Source organism: Chrysochloris asiatica, unplaced genomic scaffold, assembly GCF_000296735.1.
Source record: "Chrysochloris asiatica unplaced genomic scaffold, ChrAsi1.0 scaffold00069, whole genome shotgun sequence".
Taxonomy (NCBI): Eukaryota; Metazoa; Chordata; class Mammalia; order Afrosoricida; family Chrysochloridae; genus Chrysochloris; species Chrysochloris asiatica.
Window position 1 is genome coordinate 4,509,792 of NW_006408587.1, and position 26,179 is coordinate 4,535,970.

The following is a 26,179-nucleotide window of genomic DNA, read 5'->3' on the forward strand; positions in this document are numbered from 1 at the left end:
TCAGCCTGATTTTCTGTACTTGAGAACAAGATGGTGTTCTAGTCCCAGCACTGCCTCCTGCCAGCTGATGACCATGGGCATGACACCTAAACACTCAGGTCCTCACCAGTAAAATGGGGGTAGGGAGAGCGTACCTTGGCAACACCCATCCTAGGGGTTTTAATTAATTCAGTGCATTAATACATTGGCTAATATATAAAAAAGGTTTTGAAAACTATGAAGTGCTATACTAATGCATGTCATCATTATTTTTCTAACTAAATTTGCAGTATTAAGTAGGAATGCAGTCGCTGGATTTGTAGTAATATACTTCAAAGGCTGTGTCTCAGTTGTACTGTTAGAATGTTTGAGTGTATCTAAGTGTCCTGGAAGTGTTAGAAATGATGTCTCTGTATTTATTTTTAACAGTGTGACCTTATCCCACGAAAGTTTTAAGGCAGCTTGGAAAGACACATGCACGTTAGCAAGATAAAATAATTTAAGTTGTAAAATAACAAGGCACTTAAGTCTAGACTTATTGAACCAGTTGAGACTGGAGGATTCTCTAAGACTGTTGCCCTGAGAAACTCTTTAAACCTTGAACCAAAAGATGAACCACAAGGTCATCTTTTTAGCTAAATGACAGATTGGCTCATAACAAAAGCAGTATCAACTGTGAGTATTGTACTTCAATGAAATAAAAGCATTCTTTAAGAAATCAGTGAGACTGAGCAGTCAACACTTATTCTAAAGCAAAGATGAGCTGAAGAAGGGGACAGGGACACTAGATTACTGGAAATGGAACAGCCAGAACAGAAATAATGAGAAAGTTGGCACACTGTGTAAAATGTAACTAATGTCACTGAACAAATTGTGTGAAAATCATTAAATATGAACCAAAATTGCTATGTAAACCTTCATTGAAAACACAATAACATATTACTGAATAATAATACAAAGGAAGACTTTTCATTCTATTTTCCAAACTCCCCCAATCTTGCCAAATTCTATAAATTGTTTGCAGGGTTGATCGTGACTATGCATAGATTAGATTCTTTTGTTATATGGTAAGGTCTAACTCGGGGAAATATGTGGTCAGATTGTTGGCGTTCTTTGTTACGGATAGCAAAATATCAATGATACAGATTAAAAGTGATTAGCACTATCTTTTGTAAAACAATTTTAATGAAATTTTGTATGTGTATGAATATATTTAAGTGCATCTTTACATTAAAAAAATTTTTTTTTCTTTTTTCCAAGATTGAAATGCCCTTATGAAACTGCTGTGGAATTAGCCGCACTCTGTCTACAAGGTACGTTATTCTTTTAGTAGTAATTAGTGTTGTAATGTTATTGCTTTTCATTTCAACTAATTAGTGTGTACAGTGTTGCAGGCATTGCGCTATACTGCAGGGATAGCAATGAGTATGATATGATCTCTTTCCCCAAATAGCTTCTAGTCCAGTGAGGAAGGCCTTCCAGAATAGAGAGGGAGGCTCAGAAGAACAAGACCTGTAGGGAATGAGTAGATTTCGATGAATAAAAGAACCAAGACACAAAACAGAAAGAAAGGGCAGAGAGGTACCAACAGACTCATGTTGTTAGAGCGTGAAGTTCTGAAAGCTAGACAGGTGGATGATCTTGGAGCTCGTGTAAATGGCAGAGTGCCATGCTATCAGGTAGGTGCCTTTGAAAACTCAGGAGGGGGGTGCAGGTTTGGTCAGATGTGCATTTTAGAAAGTCCATACTGACTGTGGTGGGGAGAAGGACTGGGGCTGGGGGTGTGGTAAGGAGATATTGGTATAATAGAGGGAAAAGGAAATGAATGAGTTCTGATTAGCTCATCGATGCAGGGATTTAACAACAAAAAAGGTTTCGACTTTGGAATAGAGAAAGGAGTCCAGGATGACTCAAAGGATGCTCTCGGGTATGTGGCAGCAATGATGATTGGTTTCGAAAACTGGGCTCCAGGGGAAGAGATGGTCTGTTGCCCAAGAGGTACATGCGGATTCTCCATTAACTCCTTGAATCTCTGATTGCCCGGTCAGCAAAGTCAGGCCAGGCCAGAAGCATCAACTCAGGAATCATCGCTGTGTGAGTGTAGACTATCTCAAGGTGTGCCTGCATTATTATCAATGTTGACTGTTTCATCCAAATGACACATCAGTGGGTTTTCGTTTAAAATGTATGCAAAACACTTGCTGATGTCTCTAGCATGAATTAAGTGAAAAAGAATGTAACCACGCATAAGGAATTTCATTAGGTTTGCAGATAGACATATGTTGTGAACTCATTTAACAGTATGTTCTGTTTCATTATGAATTAAGATGTCTTCATTCCTAATTAGTAATTATTTATTCACACCCTGATAAAGTTTGGCTTCCCACTTTGGTATTTTACCAAGTTTTAAAAGTTGATCTGAGAAGGTTTTTTAGATTATAAGATCAGCACATAGTTATTACAAGCTATCAGGACAACACAACATGCCAGAAAGTACAAGGAAGGAAGTAACCCACCACCCAGAGACAACCCAAGTTGCTATTTATCAGTTGTTACTGGAGTTTCAGAACTGGACTGCGAACTACAAGGTCAGCAGTTCAAAACCCACCAGCTACTCCTCAAAAACCCTATACAGGGTCACTGTGAGTCAGAATTGACTCGACAGCACTTAACAACAACTGTGGAGTTTTAAAAATGTAATTATGATTATAGTCATATGTATGTACATTTTTTTATGACTTTTTAAAATCTGGTCACTTTCGATAGACGTGTTTTGTCAAAATGTTTGCTCTCATAAAGATGGTTTTTAATGACTGCGAGAAAATGCCATTACCTGACATTTCCATTGCTTTGTTACCTTTTAATTCTTATTACCTAATGGGGGCTTGGAGTGCTGGTGGTGCTGTGGGATAAGCACTGGACTGCTAACCATAAGGTCAGAATTCAACCCCCCTGGCCACTTTGTGGAAGAAAGATGAGGCTTTCTGTATCTGTAAATATTTAATCTCAGAAACCCTATACAGGATCACTATGAGTCGTATGGCACCTACCAACAATAACAATGGGGTCTTGGCATATTGTAGGTGCTCAGTAAGTACAGAATGATTTGAATGAATACAATTGGAGAGAGCCCCCCAGCCCATTCCTTTCACAATCTCTCATGAAGAGGGAACCGGAAGGTGCTGGTGGTGGTAGATATGGTGATGACATCATCTGTGACCTCCTGTGCTAAGTGCTAATATCCATGTTCCCCTGATACTCCCAGCAGCCCTTATGGTCAGTACCATAGGGATGTGCATGGCTAAGGGACAAGGCAGTGGTCCCTCCACTTTTTGCTCTAGCCTTTGGCCAGCTACTGATTCATCAGTGCTTAATTACCTTAATTAGTGACCTTTATCACCTTTGAGTTCTAAATCACTACATCTTAGCAGGCCTGGTGGTTGAACCATAGGTGTCAGGTGTAGTTTGATGGGTTAAAAGTCAGACTTGAGGCCAGTTTTCTGCTGGAGAGTGGCTGCTTCCTAAGGCTATTGGAATAACATGGCAAGCTTATGTGCTGCCTTCTACCATTTCATTCCAGGCACCCATTGGCATTGCTCTCCCTTCCTTCTGCCCCCACACACCCCTGTGTAATGAGACATCACCACACTCACAAAATTCAGACTCTAGAAGAGCTTTTGCCTGCCCCCAGAGGACAGGCAACCAAGAATGAGGTCGGCTGTCTGCGAGGATTTCTTGGAGAATTACCCATTTGAATGGGAACTAAACAGTGTTGTTCTAAGATGTACTTACTACGTCAGGTACAAAGGAAGACTTTGAAGACTTAGACACAAACTGGGGAAGCTCTTGTTACATTGACCCTCCGTGCCCCCACCTCACACCTATGGCATCAGTAAATGTTATATAGCACACTTTCCAGTTTAACCATATCCAAGCCTCTGCCGATCAATCATTGTTAGAGTTTGAAGAAAATTGTATTCCCTCCTATACTTGAGCCTTAAAGACATGTCTTGTGGTGTTGCCTTGAATTAATGGTACCTCTAGAGTTGTGTGATGTGGTGACCCTGCATGTTGGCAATGCTCTTTGGGTAACAACATTTATGGTAGATTTGAAAAATTAATTCAGGGGGGAAAAAAGGAAAGAAAAAGGAGGAAGGAGGGGCAATGCCCTTGATCTTGATTTTTCCTCGTAGCATTCTGTGTTAATGGCTGTGGCAGCTGAGACAACAGAGCTCCAGACAGGTTAAGTGTCTTGCCCTCTGTTACACAGTTGTTGTTAAGACCATCAAGTCGGTTCTGACTCATAGTGACGCTGTGTAGGGTTTCTGAGGAACAGCTGGTGGGTTTGAATTGCTGACCTTGTGGTTCGTAGTCCAGTGCTGGTCCACGGTGCCACACCAGAAGCCCACAATAGTAGAGAGTAATGTTGGGAGTTAAGCCCTATGGGCTCTGAGCTCTTTCTGCCCTGCTCTCCAGGCTCCCAATGTTGAGGTTAAAGACTAGGTAAATTAATTGTCCAGCTTTGCCAGTGGTTCCTGAAAGTCAAGCATTGCTACATCCCGGTGGCTGTATCAGGCATCATTCAGGCCTGCTTTAGTCCAGTCATGGAGAGAAAGGACGTCGGGCCCTTTGCCTGGTCTCAGCCCAGCCAAGGAGCCTTGTAACTCCATCTGGTGATTCCATCTCAGGGCTTGATGATGTCTGTGGCACAACTAACCCAGCCTCTTTCAGAAACATGGCAAAAAGCAGGACTCCCTTACCTCACTATAGTTCATGGGGCAGGAGACCAAGATCAAACACACTCATGGCCACCCTGTACAGCAGCACAGAACCTCGTCCTTCTCCAAGGAGCAGGTGGTAGATTCGAACTACAGACCTTGTGGTCCAAGGCTTATCCCACAGCACCACCAGGGCTCCTTGGTGTAGGAGAAAGGTAGTTTGTTTCAAGGGGAACTTTTCTTGCCAACTCTCTGGTTTCAGGGTGCCCTGTTGGGCAGAGAGGTCAGTGGTACCCACCTTGGAATCCCAGCCCTCACCCTGTATGCTGGGCGAATTGTTTTTCCCAGAGCAGAGTCCTCATTTGTGACTTGGCCCAAGTACACCCAGCTGCACACACTCCCAGGCCCAGACTACACTGGGCTTTGTCTTTGAGGTGCAGTCCTGTTCAGACAGCACCGCATGGTCAGACAGTGGGCTGCAGTCAGGGAGGTATGGTCCCCAGGTGCCCATGGTGTGTGTCAGACACTGCGTCTCATACAGCATCCCACCATCCCTTAGTCTGGTGCAGTTGCTTAGTTTGTATGGTTGGGAAGTTGTAGCTACTTCTCTTATAAGCCAATAGGAGCCTTTCTTCTGAAAGGTGGTGGAATGGGAGGGGTTATGCAAAAGTCCCATCCCCTACTTGGAATGTTCCAAAAGTGGAAAGAGCTGCTGGTGGGGGTGGGGTGGGGTGTTCAAGCATGTGCTGGTGGGTCACTTATGGGATTTGGTGGGTTAAACAGTGGTTCTCGGCTGTTTGGGCATTGCCTGGGAATTTGTTATAAATGTAAATTCTCAGTCAGGCCTCCCTACCTAGACCTAGGGAATCAGAATTGCTGGGGTGGGGGTGGGTGGCAAATCCCTCCAATTGATTCTAATGCATGCTGAAGTTTGAGCATGCTGAAGTTTGGATTAGTGTTTCTCAAATTGTAATAGGTACACCAGTCACCTGGACATCTTCTTAAAGGCAGTTCTGACTCGGTAGAGCTGGGCTGGGGCCTGCGATTCTGCATTCTGAGCAAACTCCCAGGTGCTGTGGATGCTATTGGTCTATGGACCACACTTTGAGTAGCAAGGTATTAGATCACCTGGGAGACTCCTTAAGGAGCCTTGGTAGTGCAGTGGTTGAGTGCTTGACTGCTAACCCACAGGCCAGTGACTTGAATTCGCCAACCACTCTGTAGGAGAGCGATATGGCAGTCTGCACTGGTAATGATTACAGCCTTGGAAACCCCATGGGACAGTTCTCTGTCCTGTAGTCTGTGGGGGACTTAGCAAGAGAAGGACCATGCGGCACTGTTGGGGTTTTGCCCTGGGTTGGCACGTGTCTCTGCTCCTCTCTCCTCCCTCCCAGTGCTGCCTGAGTTGCTGCAGTTGCTCCTGCAGCCCTCCCTCCCTCTCTCCCTCTATCTCTATTTTCCCTGGATTCTGCATGTATCCAAGTCCTGATTGGTCCTCTCCAGCACTGCAGACCCTGAAGGGCTCCTCTGACCTGCCTTTAACAAGAGCCCTGTGCCATGGATGTTTCTAGGCAGGTCCTTACTCCCTGCAATTGGCTTTTATTGCAAATGCAGAGCTCTACCACTTCGTGGGGAAAACGTAATGGGAGTCTCAACTGGGTAGGAGAATCAGTGGGGAGAAAGACAGTAATAACTAAGATAATGTGTATCACCCTGTGAGGGGCCATTAGTGGGACTCTTGGGGATTCAGAGTGTGCATGTGGGTTCTGAACAGGAGTTACATCTTCCTGAAGAAGAAAGGTATACATCAGGGGGGGTACCTGTGCTTTGTAATCATGCAAACTACCTTTGGACCTGGTTGTTAAAAAAATTCTCACTTTTTAATAACTGAAAGCATTAAATGCCTCCTTTTTTCTCCCTTTATGAAACTTGCAGCAGAGCTTGGCGAGTGTGAGCTTCCGGAACACACCCCAGAGCTTGTGTCTGAGTTTCGGTTCATTCCAAATCAGACAGAAGCAATGGAATTTGATATCTTCCAGAGATGGAAAGAGTGCAGGTACCTTGATGCTAAGCTAGCATTCCAATAGATGTGTTTACTTTTCATATGTAAGCAAGCGTTTGTCAGAATCTCCTCTTCACCAGTAGAATCGCTCTATTGATGACTCTTTGCTTCTCTCCTCTGCTTGGGTCCTGTTTTCCCTAAGGCCCAAGCATCTTTGCTCTTTTAAGAGCTAGTCAGCAGGAACCAGACCATGCGCTTTTCTCTGAAATACAAAGTCTGGTCCTGGGTTTCACATTGCTGCCAGGCTGGCCGCTCAGAGAGAGTGTGGGTGCCCTGCCTTGACACACACCCTTCTCACCTGTGTCTCTAGTAACCGCAAGACCAGAATCTTCCAGATCAGACCTTTAGGAAATGTACCCCTTATGAGGGTATTCATAGTTAAGACCATGGGAATGATTGTATTTCAGAGAGTGTGATCACTCTGCCTTTAGGCTTGTCATCCAACCATGTCATTTTCCTCTTTGCTTGCTACCCTCCCTTTTCCCATATAATCACCACTCAAGTCTCAAGCTGGCCTTGCCTGCTGGACTGGTACCTCCTTTTTACTCTCTGACTCCCCAAACTAGCCTTTCTGCCTTCCAAAACTCTTCCCCAAACTGCCTCTTCCAAGTCACTCTCAAACTCAGAAACTTATCCTGGTTGCCTTCTGTCATTCAGTCCTTCTTAAAGAGTCACAGAACTTTTTTCTTAAACAGAAAGGTGACTGGCTTGGTGCATTCTCATTTTTCATAAAATTGAAACAATATAGAATTTTGTGGATATTGAGACACACACACTCACACACATACACACACACACATACACACTGCCCCACTGCACTCTCTCTCTCAGAAAGAAGCCCTAATAACTGGCTGTTATGTATTCTTCCAACCCCCTCTTATTAACAAATTTGCCTGCTTGTATCCACACCTAAAGCTTTATTTTGTTTGATGAGCTAAGCACTGTTGGGTGATCTTCCTATTAAATGCACAGCATGTTTGTTGTTGGTGATATTTTGTGGTTAACATAAGGTGATTTCCCTTCTTCCTTTAACTGCTACATAGATCCCATAGCACGGGGGGTGTCCTGACTTGTGTAAGTTTATGAGTTGCAGTTTACATTGTATTTCCATTGGTTTTTCTAAGGGGAAAGAGCCCTGCCCAGGCGGAACTCTCATATCTGAATAAAGCGAAGTGGCTGGAAATGTATGGGGTAAACATGCACGTTGTCAGGGTAAGAGCTGTGTTTGTTTCATTTTGTTTTGGGTTACTGAGATATGTGGAAACAATGTGCAAACAAAGTAACATGGTGAGGAAACTGTTTTTCATTCTGCTCTGTGACGACCTGTTAGAACCCTCTACCGACTGTCACTTCGTTTGTTTGTAGGGAAAAGATGGCTGTGAATATTCTCTTGGACTGACGCCGACAGGCATATTAATCTTTGAAGGAGCTAACAAAATAGGCTTATTCTTTTGGTAATTTAGTTTTGTCTGATATTAAAAATGTCTTTTCCTATTTTGTGGTGGAATTATATGTGATGGATGATTAGTGAGGGATGTTTGCAATACCTAAATTTATTTTTTAAATACATCATGCTATATTGTATTTGTGGGTGAATTTCCAAGAAACTTCTAGGTTCACATGCTAATGAGTGCATGGTTCTAAAAAAAACAAACAACCAAATTTAACACTCAAAAGTAGAAAGAAAACTGCTGTTGGATATATAGATAGTTTTGCTGCAGAATGTACTTTTTAAAATGTTTTTTCTCTGACCAGGCCAAAAATTACCAAAATGGATCTCAAAAAGAGCAAATTGACAATTGTGGTGGTTGAAGATGACGATCAGGTAGGCCTCACTGTGGGTCCTCCTCCTGGCTGTGAATTCCCTGCTCACATGACAGGCACTCAAGTAAGCGTCTTGTGCTTCATCTTTAAGGGCCGTGAGCAAGAGCACACATTTGTGTTCCGGCTAGACAGCGCCAGGACCTGCAAGCACCTCTGGAAATGTGCCATCGAGCACCATGCCTTCTTCAGGCTTCGGACTCCAGGAAATAGCAAGTCGAACAAATCAGACTTTATCAGGCTGGGATCTCGCTTCAGGTTCAGGTAGGAACTATTTTTGCAATGTGGATCTCTTGTTTCCTGGAAGGGCAACGGTCATGTTTTTTTTCTGTGAAAAGAGGATGGATTTGGGCTTTACATCCCATCCCTGCTTTTTTTGTGTGATCTGAGTTTTTGCCTCCATATCCTCATGTTCCTACAAAATTAGGACTAGCTGACATTTAGCTAGCGGGAGGCTGCCCAACAGGGATCCCTGGTGGGTCTGTGGGTTAGACATTGGGCTGCTACCAGCAAGGATAGTGGTTTCAATCCACCAGCTGCTCTGTGGGAGAAAAATGATACTATTTGCTCCCCTCACGATATACAGTCTTCTTGTTAAGTGCCATCGAGCCGGTTTAGGGTTTCAGAAGAGCTACTGGTGAACTTGAACCATCAACCTTGGAGTCCTGGTGTGGTGCTGTGGGTTAATGCACCAGACGCAAAGCCGTTTGAACTGCAAGGTCGGCAGTTCATGCTTACCAGTCGCTCCTCGGAAACCCTACACTGGGTCACTTTGGGTCGGAACTGACTCTACAGCACTTAACAACAACAATACAGTCTTAGAAACCCTATGTATTGTCACCGTGAGCCAAAATTGACTCGATGGAGCAAGTTTGGTGTTTGGTTTATGTGCTGTCTGACAAATGAGGGCACTGGTAGTTCAGTGCTAGAACTCTTACATTCCATCCAGGACACCATGATTGGTTCCCAGCCAGTGCTCCCATACACAGTCATCATCTGGCTACCAGTGGTTCATTGTGGGTTGCTATGATGCTGAATAAGTTTCATGGATGCTCCCTAACTAAGCTGGACTAGAAACAAAACCCTGGTGGTCTTTTTCTGAAGTTCAGCCAATGAAAACCCTATGGGTTATAATGGTCAGACTTGCAACTTGTCATGGGTTGTTTCCATTTCTGTTGAGCATGGAGTTGCCTTGACTCAGAGGCCTGCTTGATGGCAGCTAACAAGAACAGCATGCTTTCCATCATGGTAGCCACTAGCCACGTGTGGCTCTGCAAATTTACGTTAATTAAAGTTGTTAAATTGTAGGCTCTAATTCTTCAGTCTCACTAACCATGTTTCAGGCTCTTCATAGCCACATTGCTGTTAAGTGCTGTCGCTGTGTAAGGTTTCTGAGGAGCTGCTAGTGGGTTTGAACTGCCAACCTTGCAGTTTATTCTAACGATGGTGGCTACCATATTGTACAGTGCAGATACAGAATGTAACATCATTGTTGGACAGTACTGTGCTAGATAGAGCTTCTAATGTATTAACTCTTAATTCTCAAAGCCTCCTTAAAAAAAGGTCATAGGTACTCTAATGGTCACCATTTACAAATATGCAAACTAGGGCCAGAGAGGTGACACAATCTGCCAGAAGTCACACATAGCGAATAAGTGGTGGAGACAGACTTTTAACTTGGCGGTCTGACTCTTATATTTCTAACCACTGCTATGTTGCCATCTGCCCATGTTGGGAAGTTGGGTCATGATTAAGAATGAGAGCAGGTGTCAGTGTGTTTATGTCACCCAGGGTGGGCTCAGTTAATGTTTGAATCTGACAAGATCCTGAAGAAATGGAGAGCTTAAGTCTGTAGTATGTATTATGGTCCCAAGACCATGCTTCTCAAACATGTGCATGAGAACTCCCTGGCATTGGTGCAAATGAGGATTTGCCTCGCCTGAGACCTTGGCGATCAGAGTCTGTGGGTGTGGACATGTGTGTGGAAGGACTGGGCATATGCATTTAAAATGTGTCCAGGATTGATTTCTGAGGCAAATTTTCAGGTCTGTGAATCGCTAGTACAGGCTCTAACATTTGGCATGGTTTTATAACCTCTACCCACACATGGCACATCCTTGAACCTTGTTTAAAATGCCAAGAGATCTGCTCCTTTCCAATCTATCTACTGTGTAAGGAAATGGCTGTGTGCGTCTGGTTAAAGAAATATTTTTGTTTGAGTGTATTTTTAAGTGCTCCAGGGGGAGAAAAAGACCAAGTACTTTTTGAGAAAGAATCAAATCACAGGCTTCTGTGGTGGATATAAAAAGTCAGAACTGCAAAGGTTAACAGAGACGCAGCACAGGTTGCGGATACCGTCTACAGTTGGAGTGAGGAGGGAAGGGCTGTCAGGTGGTTACCATGGCAAGCTTTTCCCTCCTGGGAGCACACTCCCCCAGGATTCGGCCGGCCAGGCTCCCTTCTGCTCTGCGAGGAGAAGAACAAGGAGAAAGGGGAGGTTGGAGATGAGGTGGCCCAATGGGGAGGCACTTAGAATTCAGAGTAGGTGGCAAGGAGGTCCTTCCCTCTGATAAATCATAAACCAAGAATGACTGGGATACCACAGTGTAGTGGGTGGCCCAAACCAAAACAGCATGCCTTCTAGAAGCTACATCTTGGTACTGTGTTTTTTAAACCCAGAATGATCTGGTACAAAAATAATATTTTCCTTAGCATAGCAAAGAAAGCCAAGGTTTAGTTCAGTGGCCATTGATAACAACCTTTAAAAAGATGAATTAAATGTGTATGTAGCGTCTTTTATTTTAAGAGGTGGTTTTATATGCTAATCAATGTCTCTCTGTCAAATGTTGCAAGTACTAGTAACTGCTTAGTACATACAGCCAAGTTTTGGGTACTGAAATTGCAGGTTTCATCCCTGGTTGGAAATTTGATGTTGTTAGTTGCCATCAGGTCATTTGCGATTCATGGTGATGTTGTGTAAGCAGAATAGAACAGTGTACAATATACAGAGTAGAACCGTGTGCATTATACAGGGTAGAACCGTGTGCATTATACAGAGTAGAGCCGTGTGCATTATACAGAGTAGAGCCGTGTGCATTATACAGATTAGAGCCGTGTACATTATACAGAGTAGAACCGTGTGCATTATACAGATTAGAGCCGTGTACATTATACAGAGTAGAACCGTGAACGTTATACAGAGTAGAACCTTTCCAGGTTGTGACTTTTCGGGAGTAGATCAACCAGCTTTACTTTCCAGCACCTGTGGGTGGTTTGAACCACCAGCCTCTCCATCAGTAGTCCAGTATTTTCTCATTTGCACCACTCAGGAATTCACTGCCCCAATAATATAGGCTAGATTTGGCAGAAGTGAGTTTTATTTCAATGTGGAAGGCTAAATTTAGTATGTTTCTTCCCATGCAAGTTCAAGACAAATTGAAATTCACATTGGAGCTCTTGAACATAAAAATTTACTTCTAAGTACGTATAATGTACTGATATGTTGATATTGGTAACATGAAATGAAATGTTTACTTTCCAGCGGGCGAACAGAATATCAAGCTACGCATGGGTCCAGGTTACGAAGAACCAGCACCTTTGAAAGGAAGCCCAGTAAACGCTATCCGTCTCGAAGACATTCCACTTTCAAAGGTTGTGCATTTTTCGTTCTGCCTTGGAATTTCACCTGATGATTGAGTGGAGCCCTGGGGAGCTCAGGAAAGCTGTTTGAGAGGGAATTCTCTGCAGTTCTGCTTCATCATGACAAAGCTTTTCAGAAAATCCCAGTACCCTTTCTACAGGAAGCACACCTCTTCTGCCATCCTGTGGTCCCTAGTCATCCCCTTTGGTTGCTCATTTCCTTCTCCCCAGTCCCGTCTTATCTTGTGCCTCGTTGCTTCTTCTGGATCTGGGACGAAGCCCTGGGCCCACAGGAATATTGTAGATAAACATATTACAGGAAGAAGATACTGTACCGTAATGGGAGAAACAGTCCCTTTTCTCTTAGTTCCCAGTATCAGATTCCTGGTGCTCACAGTTCTGACCTTGTCAGAGTAGATACAGCCACGCCTCGGTTTATTGGGGCTCACTGTGTTGCACTTCACAGATAGTGTATTTTAGTGCATTGTTCATTTTTTACACAAACTTAATAGTTTGTGGAGGAAACCCTCATTGAGCAAGTCTTTTAGTGCCAATTTTCCAGCATGTCTCCATGTCACGTTTTGGTAATTTTCACAATATTTCAAATGTTTACATTATACTGTACCCAAGGATGGGGTGGTACTTGGGATGGAGAGACTACTCCAGTGGTAGTCTCTCAGGCATGTCTGTATAAGAACTTTTCAATGCTTGGCTCACTCCTCAGCATCAGTCCAGCTTACACCTTTCCGTGGATATAGCCAGGCCCTCACTAACCCCAAGGCTTGTCTGTATCATTTGCTGTTGTGTTGTCACAGCTGGCAGTCGACCCGGTACCCACCACATAATCTGTCACTGAGTCAGTGAGCAAGCCATGCTCATTTCTATCTAAATCCTACCTCCAAATCCCATTTTGTAGTGTTCCCTTCTCTGTACTGGATTACTCCTCCATTCTGAATTCCTGCTGTAAAAGATAATGGATTCCCATAGGGGGAGGGGAGATTGGACCTGTCTCCACCCTCCAGCCTTCTTTGTCCTATTCTAACACCAACCATCCCTCCAATGGAACTCTACTTTGCTGCCAAGTTCGATCATTCATTGCAATGGCCACATAGAACTCAGACAATATTCATAGCTATGGGGTTTACTTGGAAAATTAGCACGTCACAGGTCAGGATCTGAAATGTTCAGGACACAGTTCTTTGGTCAGAACAGCCTCTTCTCAGGCAGGCCTCACTCTGGCCCCTGGCCCCTTGATCTTACTTACACCCTGCTTGGGCAATGTTACAAAGTTCATTTAGAGCTGCTGATAAATGCTCAGAGGGCACTCCACTCTGCTGTAAACTTCAGCCCCAACAAAGGTGCTCAGTTTGAGCTCTGTGGGTCAGCAAACCTGGCCCCCTGGATTAAGTACCTTGAGGTACCCCGTTCCATAATGAGCCTCCTGTTTGAAGGTTCTGAGCTTTACTTACTCCAAGGACCAGAAAGCTGAGTTTCTCTGCCACTCCTCTGGTTTCACAGATTTTTTCCCCTGGGTCGAGAAGGTTCAGGCATAGGTATCTTGGGACCCAAAAGATGTCCTCCACTCTTACTCTTTTTTCTGGATGTTAGTGAGATCCCCCTTCCTGCTTCTGAGGTGGCTCGTCTTAAACCCAACAGGATGACAAAATTGACCAGTCCTCTCTCATTTAAATTTTTAAGTTTTTACAGTCACTCACAACTGAATCATAGAATCCTATCAGCCTCTTCCCTCCACCTTCTTGTACCCAGATCCATCAGGAAGAGAAGAAATACAGCCAATCTGCATGGTCCCAACCAGTCATTTGGTGGGAGTTATAAAGACTATGTCTGATGTTGTTAAGTACAGTTGAGTTTATTCCAACCCATAGCGACCCTGTATAGGGAGTCCTGGTGTGGCGCTGTGGGTTAATGCGCCAGACTGCAAACCGCAAGGTCGGCGGTTCAAGCTCACCAGCTTGGAAACCCTATACAGGGTCGCTATGGGTAGGAACTGACTCGACGGCACTTCTTAACAGTAGGGTTTCCAAGGAGGGTTTGAACTGCCAACGTCGTGGTTCACAGTCGGTTCACAGTCCAGTGATGATCCTACAGCACCACACCCGGAGTCCAAGACCATGTCTAGAAGAGCCATATTAAATAAGACACTGCAGCTCACGTGGTTTCACAGTACGTTGTCCTTTTATAGGAAATCTTTGGAGGGCAGGGCCCCTGCATTCTAAACTCACTTCACCCTTTCTATAGCTTTGTGACTCATAATAAACATGCCATCCTTTTTTATTTTTCTTTGATTCACAAGGTTGGTGGTTCAAATTCACCAGCTGTTCCTCAGAAACCCTATACTGTGTGTTGGAACCGACTTGATGTCACTTAACAACAACAGGAGTTAATGGGCCTCCTTGGGAACCTGGCACCTAAATGTAAACACACCCTTCTTACAGTTTTTAACTTGTATTTCCCGCTCTTTTCTTCTTTCATGAACCAGTAGTGCACCAGTGTGGCAGCCAGATCTCTAAAGTCATCAACGCTTTTGTTGTTGTTGTTATATGTCGTGGAGTCAATTCTGATTCATAGCGACCCTGCGTAGGGTTTCTGAGGCTATACAGGAGCAGAAAGCCTCATCTTTCTCCTGCGGAACAGCTGGTAGTTTCTAACTGCTGTCCCTGAGGTTAGCAGCCTGATTTGTAGCCACTTATCAACTGCTTTAGTGGAAGGAAAATGCCCAGAGCCCAGGAACTGTACCCCACCTTAAAGACAGGCCTGATGGTGGAGCATATCTAGAGAAGGAGGATGAATTGATGAGGGACAGAGAAAGTGTAATTGTGGGAACTCTGGGAGTGGTGGGGAAGAGAAATTGTTTCAGAGGCTGTGTTACCCCTGTGGGGATTATTTTACTTGTGTGTATGGTTCACTGGGCCAGTTATCCGGAAACCAACTACTATAAGAAATAATTTTCTGATAGGATTTCTGAGAGAAAGAACAAGCTAACTTAAGACACTAATGATCTCCCAGCCCTTATCAGTGTATGCAGACACAACAGAAGTACCCCTTGTTGAGGCCAAGATGGCTTCAGCTCTGTGAGACCCAGATTGTAGAATTCCTTTCCTCTTTCCTTCTTGATCTTTCTCCTTTATTTTGCTGACTTTTTTTCCAGCCCAAGTTCTAGCATCTTTGTGAAGCTTTTAAGGGTTTTCTGTTTCTCAGTCTTTTAAATACAAAATGCTGTATAGTTAAATAAGCTCTCCCTCACCCCATGTCTCCCTTCCACACTGCCTCACACTGCCTCCCCACTCAGAAGTAACCGTTCTGAGTTTTGTGGCTACCAGAGTCATGCTTGTGTTTCAGCCTTTGTGACCTTAGGTTGTTTTCACTTTTACATGCCTCTCTGTCTCTCTCTGTGTCTGTCTCGAGACTGTGAGCTCCTTCAGAGCAAGGACTGTGTCTCTTGTCTCTGCACGCTTAGTACAGCCAGCGGGTGAGGTAAAATGCGCAGTGAAAGTTTGCTGAGTGAGTCAGAGGGAGAGGAGCACAGAGGAAAGGCCTTTTATTTTCCCTTAGAAAAGAAGAGGTAGCTAAGGTACAGATTCTGTCTACAGTGGATTGGGACTGCTCTGAGATCTCAGAAGTCTCTTCCATGTTATTGTCTTTCAAACTGCATGACAACAATAATTGGTCTATGTTCTCATGGAGCTATAGAGGAAGAAGAGTTCGGAAAAAGAAGAGGAAGTAGAAAGCATGGCTATGTTGCCTCCATGAGCAAACGCCATGCAGCCAGAAGCTTTGGATGGCGCTTGGCTACCATTTTGAGCAAAGATTCTGTAGAAGAATCCTGATCAAAAGGAAGAAATATACAGAACAGGATTTAAAATTCTCAAGGAATCCAGATTTTCTGGAACCTTGGAAGCTTTATCAACCATTGCTACTATCACCCTGAGATAATCTTTACTAGTTAAGCTAACCAATTGCTTGGTTTAAGGAAGACTTTAGGGGACATTTCTGGTGTAAGGTTTAAAGAATGTCTGCCGTAAGCAGCAGGCTGTGTTAAGAACCTATCTATGTGGGATCACATTGACCACAGGAATTCAAAAGAGCAATTTAAGGAACCTCAGGGGTCAGTGAATTGATGTTATGGGAGAAGAGCAATTCAGAAAAGGAGGGGGACAATAGTTGTACGCCTCAAAGAATGTAATCACTGTCACTGAATTGTGCATGTGGAAATCGTGGAATTGGTGTATGTTTAGCTGTGTATGTTTTCTCAACAACAGAAAAGTTATAATTGCTCTCTAAGATGTCATAACTTTTTTTCATTTTTCTTTTAAAGCAAGCAACCCCGTGATTGCGGCTCAGCTCTGGTAAGTGCCCCCAGACTCTGGGGTACAGCTCCTCTCTCTAATTATTCTAATTATTTGCAATGCTGACTTCCCTTAATGCAATTAAATCACAGAATGAGTCACCTGATAATCTTTCTGTTTTTCCTTTGTTTGTTTCCTGGCTATACCATCCTCCTGGTTTTCAATAAGTACACAAAGAAATAGTTCCAGGACAGTTTGGTTTGTTGTTGTTGTTGTTGAAAACACAGCTGCTCTGTTTGAGTTGCTTTGTGTATTACAGCAGTGATGATCAAGATGCTAGGAACGTGTGCAGCACATGGTGCTAATGGCCTTGCCGGCAGTGACAGGAACAAAGGCCACGCTCCTGCGCAAAAGCTGGATGAGAGCAAATGCTGAATTTGTTCAGCGACATGTATGTTTATAGTCATACGCGTACATGTCAAAGACATTAAATCCTGTTCTTGAAGTTCCCCAGGGAAAAGAACTTGCCAGAATGAAAGTGTAGCACAGGGGTCAGCCTGCTTTTCTGGCAAAGGGTCACATGGAAAATATTTTAGGCTTGGTGGGCCGTGCTGTTTCTGTTGCAACTGCTTAACTCTGTGAGATATAAAGGCAGCCGTAGGTACATGAAGGGGTGTTCAGTAAAGCTTCACTTTCAAGACTCAGTGAGCCAGTTTGGCCCAGAGGGCGTGGTTTGCTGACCTTTGCCCCAGCACAGGTGCTCTTGGTCTGTCCTATGTTCAAGTCGTCTGATGAGCTCTGACAAAGCCCAGAGTGCCTGGGGGTAGTGGGGAGTCAGGCATCTATGGGTTATTTTTGGGGTTTTTTCCAGCTCCCCAGGGAATTCTGGTGTCCTGCTTCGGGGAGAGCCCCTGCCTCCCTGGCCTGTGGTCATTTTTCTTCCTCTCAAACAACCCTTTTTCTTAGGTGGGTTCTGATGTGTTACAGCCCTGGTATGGCTGCCACTGCAAGATAATGAGCTGAACCACAAGGTCAGCTTGAACTACAAGGTCGGCAGTTCAAACTCACCAGCCACTCCTCAGAAACCCTATATATACAGGGTCGCTGTGAGTCGGAACTGTCTCAAAAGCATTTACCAACAACAACAGCAAACTATCATGTTAAAGAGTTACAAGCTATAGTAGTTTTGGCCCTGCATTTGGACACAGTTCTGTTCAGCCTTTTGGCTGTCCCTGACACAGGTCTCAGTCTGCCTGGGGCTGGAGAGGAAGTCTGTGAGATGAGAGGTGAAGTGTGCCGAGAGCTGTAATGTGGACGACCCAGCATGAGGGACGTGGGTTATGGATGCCTGCATTAAATGATCAAAACACTAGTGGAGGAATCAGCGACCCCCAGCCTAGCCCCAGCTTTGCTTCCACACCAACTCGGGCACTTTCAGCCTTCCCTTCTCAGCATCTCCTGAAAACATGGACTTTGAGCTACATCAGGATTTTGTTTTTAGTCTCTGATTTTTTCCCACCAGAAGCCCAGCAGACAGAAGTAGAGCTACTGGGCCTATGAAGCAGTGAGCATGGGGATTGAGGAACCAGTGTCTGCCGGCTCCCCTGTCTACTTCCCAAGGCAGCCCCAAGGCACCTTCAAGGAGCTCAGGGTCTAGAAAATATAATTTGATGAAATGATGATTTAGACTAACCCCTTGTATCTCACAGCTGGGAACCCCAACGCCAAACTGCTTATACTGCCAATCTGCTGGGGCTCATGCGTCCTGGTTCTTGTCTTGGGGTTCACTGGAGGGACTGGGCATCACCTCCTGCTCCGGAGAGTGGAAGAAGGTCTCTGGGTTCTTGCACAGGTGTACCCAGTTTCTAGGGCACCTCTAGCAGGTGGTGTGCTTAAAAGTATTTGTCCTTTCCTCAGTCTCTCAAGGTGCCTTGATTTGAATTCTCAGGGGTTTGTAAGCCACAGCATTTATTTCCTTTGCTCTCTAAAGAGGTGGTTTTTTGTTTGTTTATTTGCTTTGGTTGGTTGGTTGGTTTTTCCCTAATAAAATTCCATTTTCCTCTTAGCTTCTGGTGGAGATTATATGTATTGGGAATCAAAACAAACTTAAAAAAAAAAAATCTCTGCTGAAAATAAAGCCCCAGTAAATACACCCTTTAGGAACAAAATGAGCTAATAATCACTGTTGACAGCTGTTCAATTGCTCTCTGCAGCCTGGGGGCTCCTGGAGTGAGTGGGCTTGCTGTGGGAGACAGGGGCTAATCGTGCTCTGGACTGCAGGGTTCTACTAGGAAAGAGCCCCTCCCAAGACACTTACCTGCCCCATGAACTCCAGCCAGTTGTAGATCTAGTCCAGAGCTTAGCTCTGTGCTACTAGACCTCAGAAAACTGAGACACAGAACCTTCTAGAGCCAAGCAAGTAGGTTTCCCTCTCATTACGGGAAAAGCAATAAGCCTTCAAGCACGCCTAGCTAGGTCACCCAACAAGTGTGGCCATGTTTGTTTGTGGTTTTTTTGGGCCATGTTTGTGTTTTAAGCACATTGCACACCAACTTTTTTCATCTATCTATCTATATATTTTTTAAACAATACTTACATTTAAGATTCTATCAAAATAGGTTCATGTATAAGGAGCCCTGGACACGTTCTCGGGCTCTCAAAGTGTCAGCTCTCAAAGCATCCAGATGTTGGGACTGAATGGGTGGAGATTCCTTTCTAGTCCAGTGCTGTTGACCAGCCAAGTGACCCTGAGTCCTCTGTTAGACAAGCGTTTTCTTTATCTATAAAATGAGACTGTAACGTTTACTGACCTCGTATCATTGTTGTGTGGATTAAATAACAGATGTGATGGTCCAAGGACCAAGCTTTTAATGACATGAGCATTCCAAAGTGGTGACTACATCATCTGCAATATTCCAGTAGCAACTATGCCTATAGGTGGTTCCCACTGCAGTGTTTAGTGGTAAATACTCAGAAGTGGCTGTCCCTTCCAACTAGAGAAAGCGCTGGGCATCCGTGGAGATTCCTGGTGCTGTGGGCCACCCAGGAATGCCAGGGTAGACCTAGAATGGGAAATACAAAACATGGTTCACACAACCAAAAGGGCCCCCTCTTTCACCACCAAAACATTGTGTTATCTGCAGTATTTTGTAATATTATCGTACCTTTTTATTTGTGAGCTCTAAAGTGCTGAATAAAACTTGCTGTTTTATTTTCTGGCTTATATGTTAAACTAAGCAAGTAATAATATACCAGAAAGGAGAACAGTATGTGAAAGTTCCCAACACTGTAGGAAGTGCATTAGAGTAGCTTATAATATTTAAATAAATCAGTAATAATGCCAACTGGTTAAGTGATCATTTCTTTTCTTTTTGTTTTTAGCCCTAAACCAAATCCTGAAGTCCATAATTACCAGGTAAGAGGTTGTTTGTAAAGGTTCGCATGTAATACTTCTTTATATTTTCTCCTTTTTCTACATTGAGCAGTCATTATGCTTTTATTCAGATTTTGAAGAAATGTTAACAAGTGTTTGGTTTTTTTCTTGAGAAAATAGTAAGAAGAGAGCTCTTGCTGACTCTTCCTCTTGATCCTCTGGACTGGGTATGGTTTTTAACCTTGTCATATGGCGTAAGCATAGGCTTCAGGGTCATCAGACATCACCACTTCGAGGCATTGAAGTATGAGGCAGCTTTTGGTCAAAGTGTGTTCTAAGCCCAAAGAATACGAGTCCCACGTGGCGAGTTCACAAGAGGGTATCCTGGTCGTTTGTTTGGGAGATGCTGCATCCCTTCCTCTCCCTTCTTGGGTTTCACAGTGCCAACTGGCATGTGAAAGTACCGAGATATACCCTGCAAGAAATGTTCTCCGTTTTTCCCTTTATTGTGGTAAATATATATGCAGCAAAGCATTTGCCATTTCAACGTTCTTCACATCTCTAATTCAGTGACATTATCTTCATCCTGTCATTCAACCATTACCAGTCTCCGTTTGCAAATCTTTTTATCACCTTTAACAAGATTCAGCATCTCCTAAGCAGTGAGTTCTGTTTTCCCCTTCCCTTTTTGAATCTGGAGTTTCCCACAGGCAATTTGAGGATGAGACACCCTCCCCACAAAAAAAAACACAAAAAATCTGGCGTTCTTTTTCTTTGTGGACTCCCCATTAGCATCAGTGGAGCATTGGTTTCTACAACGCATTTTGTAAGCACTGGGTTAGGTCCATTTGCTGCAGAAGAAGCATGGATACTTCTGTGGCTGGAGTTATGCTTGTTTACTCATCTCAAAATTGTCCCATGTCCCTATAACTCTGTGGTGTGGCCACCCAGGGCCCGGGGCTGCTATCTCTCTACCCACCTTCCAGCATAGTAGCCCACAGTAGCACTCAAGGTAAAGTCCACAGCCCAAATTGGATGAAGCACTTCTCTCTCAAACATCACTGGATGACTCTCACTAGCCATTCATAGCCTTCTATGACCTGGCTCTGACTTATTCTTCTATGTCTGTTTCTCACTGTGCCTTCTCATCACACACCATATGTTCAGCTTTCAGGGAACTGCATACTTGTTGCCCTATAATGTCATTCCTGGTTCCTCCGCATATGCTTATCTGCCAGAATCCCTGCCCGTCTAGTCTGTACATTAAAATACCCTCAGAGACCGGCTCAGACACCACCTCTTCTACACAGCCTTCTGTCATCTTGCCTGGAGGTCAGCAACACTGGTGGTTCTAATTGGTGCCCATTAAAATCAGCTGATAAACCTTAAAAACAAACAAACAACAACAACAACAAAAATGCTAAGGTCTTACCCTAGAGAGATTGAATCAGTAATTCGAGGGGTAGAACTGGGCTTGAGTGTGGTTTTAATGAGCAGTCAAACTGGGGAATGTTCAGCAAATGTGGCCCTCTTCTGTAGGTTGTCACTGTTGGTGCTTAGAGGCAGCATTCACATCTGGTGACATCTCCTCTAAGTGTGGCCAACTTTCTTATGCTGGATGGGTTTGATTGTCTGAAGCATACTGCCCTCCCTGTCATCCGTCTGGTTTTCAGTGTCACCAATAATGAAGTTATTCCATTTAAAAACAAACACTTGGAGCCTTCTTCAAAATTATTCCATTTCTTGGTCTTTCATTACTGTAAATGAGGATGGAATCCCAGTGTACATCATTTTTATGAGGTTTCCGGATTGTTCTGTGTTAGCAGAATTTTGTGACATTGCTGTCGGGACATGAAATCACATTCCCAGCATGCAAGACCTGAATGTGACTTTAGTGTTTTCATGCTTAACTAGTGAAACAAAGGCTTTTAACACGATGTGGGGAAGGCTCAGGTCACCCAATTGCCCTCTTTAGGTTCTTGAATCTTCTTCTTGATGGATTGTTTTATGTAGTTGTGTTCTTACTGCACGTTCACTCCTTAGGGTGGACATTGAACGTATTTTTTGTTGAAATTGGATCTACTTCACACTGTTATCTAGACAGTAGTTTTCACCATCTTTGACAACCACTGCTCCTTTGCACTTTGCCAGTCTTGGAGGTTCTGTCTTGCTCTTCAAGGTTTGGGGGTAGAGTGACTGTGACAAGCAATGGCTTGTTAAGTATCTGAGGGCTGTGAAGAGTTTTCAGGAGGCCACTGTTGCAGTGTTTATCTTACTCTGTGCATGGTGAGGTTAGCCGCCTGCAAAGGGTGAATACTGTGTTCCCAATGGGGGTGACATTGGCATTTTGGAAGGGACAGTTCTTCATTATCTGGGACTGTCCTAGAATTACAGGACATCCATTTTCCCTGTTTTCTGCCCTTTAATTAAAGGTAAGCTTCCAGTCATTGTGACATATGCCACATACATTTCCAATTGCTTCCAAAGGGTCATAACTGCCACAGTTGAGAACCATCTGCTGACATTACAATTCTCGACAGCTGTAAAGTTTTGTGAGTCGGAATCTACTCGACGGCATACAATGAATAGCAACAACATTTAGAGTTTTATATAAATACCAAAGGAGACTGGGGGATTATCTTCTTTCAGGTCTTTATGGATGAGAAGGTACCCATCTTTCTCTGATGACTCTGATTTGGTTGTGTTTGAATATGGGGAGTAGAATAGAAAAACCAGTTCTAAGTTAATCATCCTCTCTTGAAGGCCCAGTTGACGGAGCCACATTTCGGGCCTGGAGCCTGGCTGGGTGACCAAGAACCCTGCAATAGTTTGACTTTGAACAACCATCTAAACTCTCTGGGCCTCTATATACTCTAAAAGAGAGAGGTGTGGAAAACTGCATTAGGGAGATTCTGAACCCTGTGCAGCTCTTGATTTCTGTTACTGAGATAGTTTCTCCAGACCCCTCTTTTCCTGTTGCATGTCCTTTTGGGGACTGCAGACTTAGCTTGCTGACAGGCATCATTGAAGGAATGAGGACATCGTCCCACTGCGTCCTGACCAAGATGATGCAATAGTTAAGCACTTGGCAACTAACCGAAAAGGTCTGTGGTTCAAACCTACTAACTGCTCCATGGGTGAAAGATATAGTAATCTTCATCCATAAAGATTATAGCCTTAGAAACCCTAGCGGACAGTTCTGTTCTGTCCAGTAGGGGTGGCTACATGATTAGGAATCAACTAGAAGGCATCAGGTTTGGCTTCTGTTGTTGTTTTGTTTTTTAATAGATCAGGCTTCTCCGTACTTACCAAAGCAGCAAAGGAAAAGAGAGAAGGGGAAGAAACCATTTAGAAAGTATAAAGACTTGAATGTCAAAACAAACCTGTTGCCACCAAGTCAATTCAGGCTCACAGTGACTCTCCATAGTGGCTCTGTCAGATAGAGCAGAGCAAAGTTTTAAGGTTTTGAAGGCTGTAACCGTGACAAACAAACTACCACATCTTTCTCCTGTGGAGTGACTGGTGTATTCAAACCTCCAACCTTTTGGTTTGTAGCGGATTGCCGAACCACTGCGACACCAGGATTCCTTACTTAAATGCCAAACTCAAACCAAACCCACTGCCATGTAGCCAATTCCAACTCATACAACCCGATAGGATAGAGTCTAACTGCTCCCTAGGGTTTCCGAGGCTGTAAATCTTTATGGGAGTAGACAGCCTCATCGTGTTCCCACAGAATAGCTGGTGGATTTGAACCACCCACCTTTAAGTCACCAGTCCAATGCTTAGTCTACTACACCACCAGAATTCCTTTTTTTAAAAGTCAGAGGGCCTAATTTTGCCCCATAGAAAGTTTAGTCTTGAGAATTTCCATAGTTAATGGCAATGTCTGGGACTGCTGCCCTCTTCAGGCCAGAAGTGGATTAACAGTCCACAGCCCAGCAAGGCTGATCCTGTCTTTCCAATGGTAAGGTTTTGTGAGAGTTGCAAACGTGTTTTCTCAGCTAAAATGGACCAGCACCTTCCTCCCTCAATCTTTCCCTTCCTTTCTTCAATTTTACCAGGATAACAAGTATTCTGGACTTTTTTTTCCTTGGTATTTTACTTTCGATTATATTAGAAAATTATTTGTATTGCATATACTAGGGAGAGGGAAGAATTCACCCACAGCTCTGCTGTCTGTTCATCCCTGACCTGTCTGTGTCTGTGTGCAGATATAACTGTTAAACATGGCTGTTGTCGTTTTCAAAAATGACAAAAAATTGTTTCTGAAGGCAGAAATTCCCTATGGACTCCCTTCTCTCTGGGTCCCTCCATCTGTTTTTTTTGCGGGGTGGGGGTGAATATTGCGTGTCCTGGGCATGCTAGATGACCCCTTTCAGAGCAGATGCTTCATTGTTTTCTGAGGGCCACTCTCCAACCCCTTTGAGTATGGGGACTACCTCTGTAGGTGGCGCTTCCAGAACCAGGTGTGGTGTTCCAACCCCAGCCTTTGTCTGTAGGAGAAGCGTTGCTAGTCCTCACCAGTCAGGGTTTAGTTACAGCTTTTCTGTTCACAGCCCTGCTCAACCCCTCAAGTGAAGGCCAGTGCAAGAAAGTAAATGAAGACTGTGGAAATAAAAAGGTCATTGAATAATCGAGTATGATATTTTATTTCTAGCCTCAGTATCATCCTAATATCCACTCCAGCCAGTCTCGGTGGCACCCCCATTCTCCAAATGTCAGGTAAGTGCTTGAACCCCAAGACTTGTGCTTTTGAAGTTTCTGCTTCTCTGGGAAGTTCAGATTCAAACCAGTCTTAGCAGTTGCATTGTCATGGTTGAGATTAATAATTTGCAAAGGAAAGAAAACCAGTGATAAGTCTGGATTTACTCAAGTTATGCTTTGTGAAATTAAAACGAATTTAAGTTTTTTAAAATAATTCTAACCTTGGACATTTTAGGTCTGTGACTTAGAAATGGTAACTTCAAATTACTAAGTTGTTTTTCTGTCCTTAGAATTTATTTACTTACATAAAAGTTTGGGTATTTTTGTTGTGGTGGAGGTAGATTTTCAGGGGGTAAAAAAATCCACCCCACCCCCCAAGTGTATGAGTGGGAGTATGTTTTCTGTGGTGGTAAATCTTTTTTTTAACTAAGCATTTGGTGGACATTTTCTGTACAGGGCCAGATAGTCAGTGTTTTTGGCTTTGATGAACATTTTGGTCAACTGTTGAAATTACTCAGATCTGTCATTGTAACTTAAACAAAAAACCAAACCCACTGTTCTCTAGTTGGTTCCAACTCATAGCGACCCCATGTAGCCTTACTGAGACTGTAAATCTTTACAGGAGCAGACAGTCTCATCTTCGTCTCACAGCTGAACAAAACAGCCACAGATAATACCTAAATGAAAGCACAGCACGTGGCTGGTTTAGTAAAATGTGCAACACAGTCAGTGAGAGTGTAGTTTGCCAGACCTGCTCTAACCTAACTACACAGTTCTTTGAAAGTAAATTGATTTCTGTTAATATTACAGTTTTAAAAATGATAGTTTTGTGAAGGTGGTTGTTGCTGTTAAGTGCCGTTGAGTTGGTTCCAACCCATAGCGACCCTGTGTAGGGTTTCCAAGGAGCGATTGGTGAGCTTGAACCATCAACCTTGTAGTTCAAATGGCTTTGCAGTCTGGCGCATTAACCCACAGCGCCATACCAGTACTGCTTTGTGAAGGTAGATGCTCCTTTTTTAATTTGATTTTTATATCAGTCTTAATTGATGTTTGTTTATGAAAACTATTGCAGAAGCATAGTTGGTAAGTGTAGTAATGGAAGTAAGTCCATCTGTGGGGGTGGGGGACTTTTTTTGTTTTTTTTTTTCCTGCTAAAATTTATAACATCATTCGCTGGCCATATAAAACAATCAACTTAAACATTAGTCTGCTATATTTGGTTAGAAGTCCTGGTGTGGTGCTGTGGGTTAATGCACTGGACTGCAGAGTTGGTTTGAACTGCAAGGTCTGTGGTTCAAGCTCACTAGCCACTCCTTGGAACCCCTATACAGGGACACTATGAGTCGGAAACGACTCAGTGGCAGTTAACAACAACAATGTGATGGCTACCAGGAGTTCTGGTGTGGCATTATGGGTTCATGAGCTGATCACATTCACCAGTCCCTCCTCAGAAACCCTATACAGGGTCACAATGAGTCAGAACCGACTCGGCACTAAACAACAACAGCAATGTGATGGCTGGAACTGCAGTTGCTTTGGCAGGGCCAGACCAAATGATTTTGTGGCTCTTACA

At 43.7% G+C, this 26,179-nt stretch overlaps 1 protein-coding gene across 1 annotated transcript in view; it reads left to right on the forward strand.

Annotated features, from left to right (window-relative positions):
- Positions 1-26,179, forward strand: part of EPB41L4B (erythrocyte membrane protein band 4.1 like 4B) — a 223,632-nt gene that overhangs the window by 108,089 nt on the left and 89,364 nt on the right. Inside the window, exons 9-18 of the mRNA XM_006864734.1 lie at positions 1,240-1,292; positions 6,633-6,753; positions 7,884-7,971; positions 8,125-8,213; positions 8,515-8,584; positions 8,675-8,844; positions 12,122-12,231; positions 16,556-16,586; positions 19,908-19,941; positions 24,560-24,624. Of these exons, the coding sequence (XP_006864796.1) occupies positions 1,240-1,292; positions 6,633-6,753; positions 7,884-7,971; positions 8,125-8,213; positions 8,515-8,584; positions 8,675-8,844; positions 12,122-12,231; positions 16,556-16,586; positions 19,908-19,941; positions 24,560-24,624 (831 nt within the window). The remainder of the gene's footprint in view (positions 1-1,239; positions 1,293-6,632; positions 6,754-7,883; positions 7,972-8,124; positions 8,214-8,514; positions 8,585-8,674; positions 8,845-12,121; positions 12,232-16,555; positions 16,587-19,907; positions 19,942-24,559; positions 24,625-26,179) is intronic.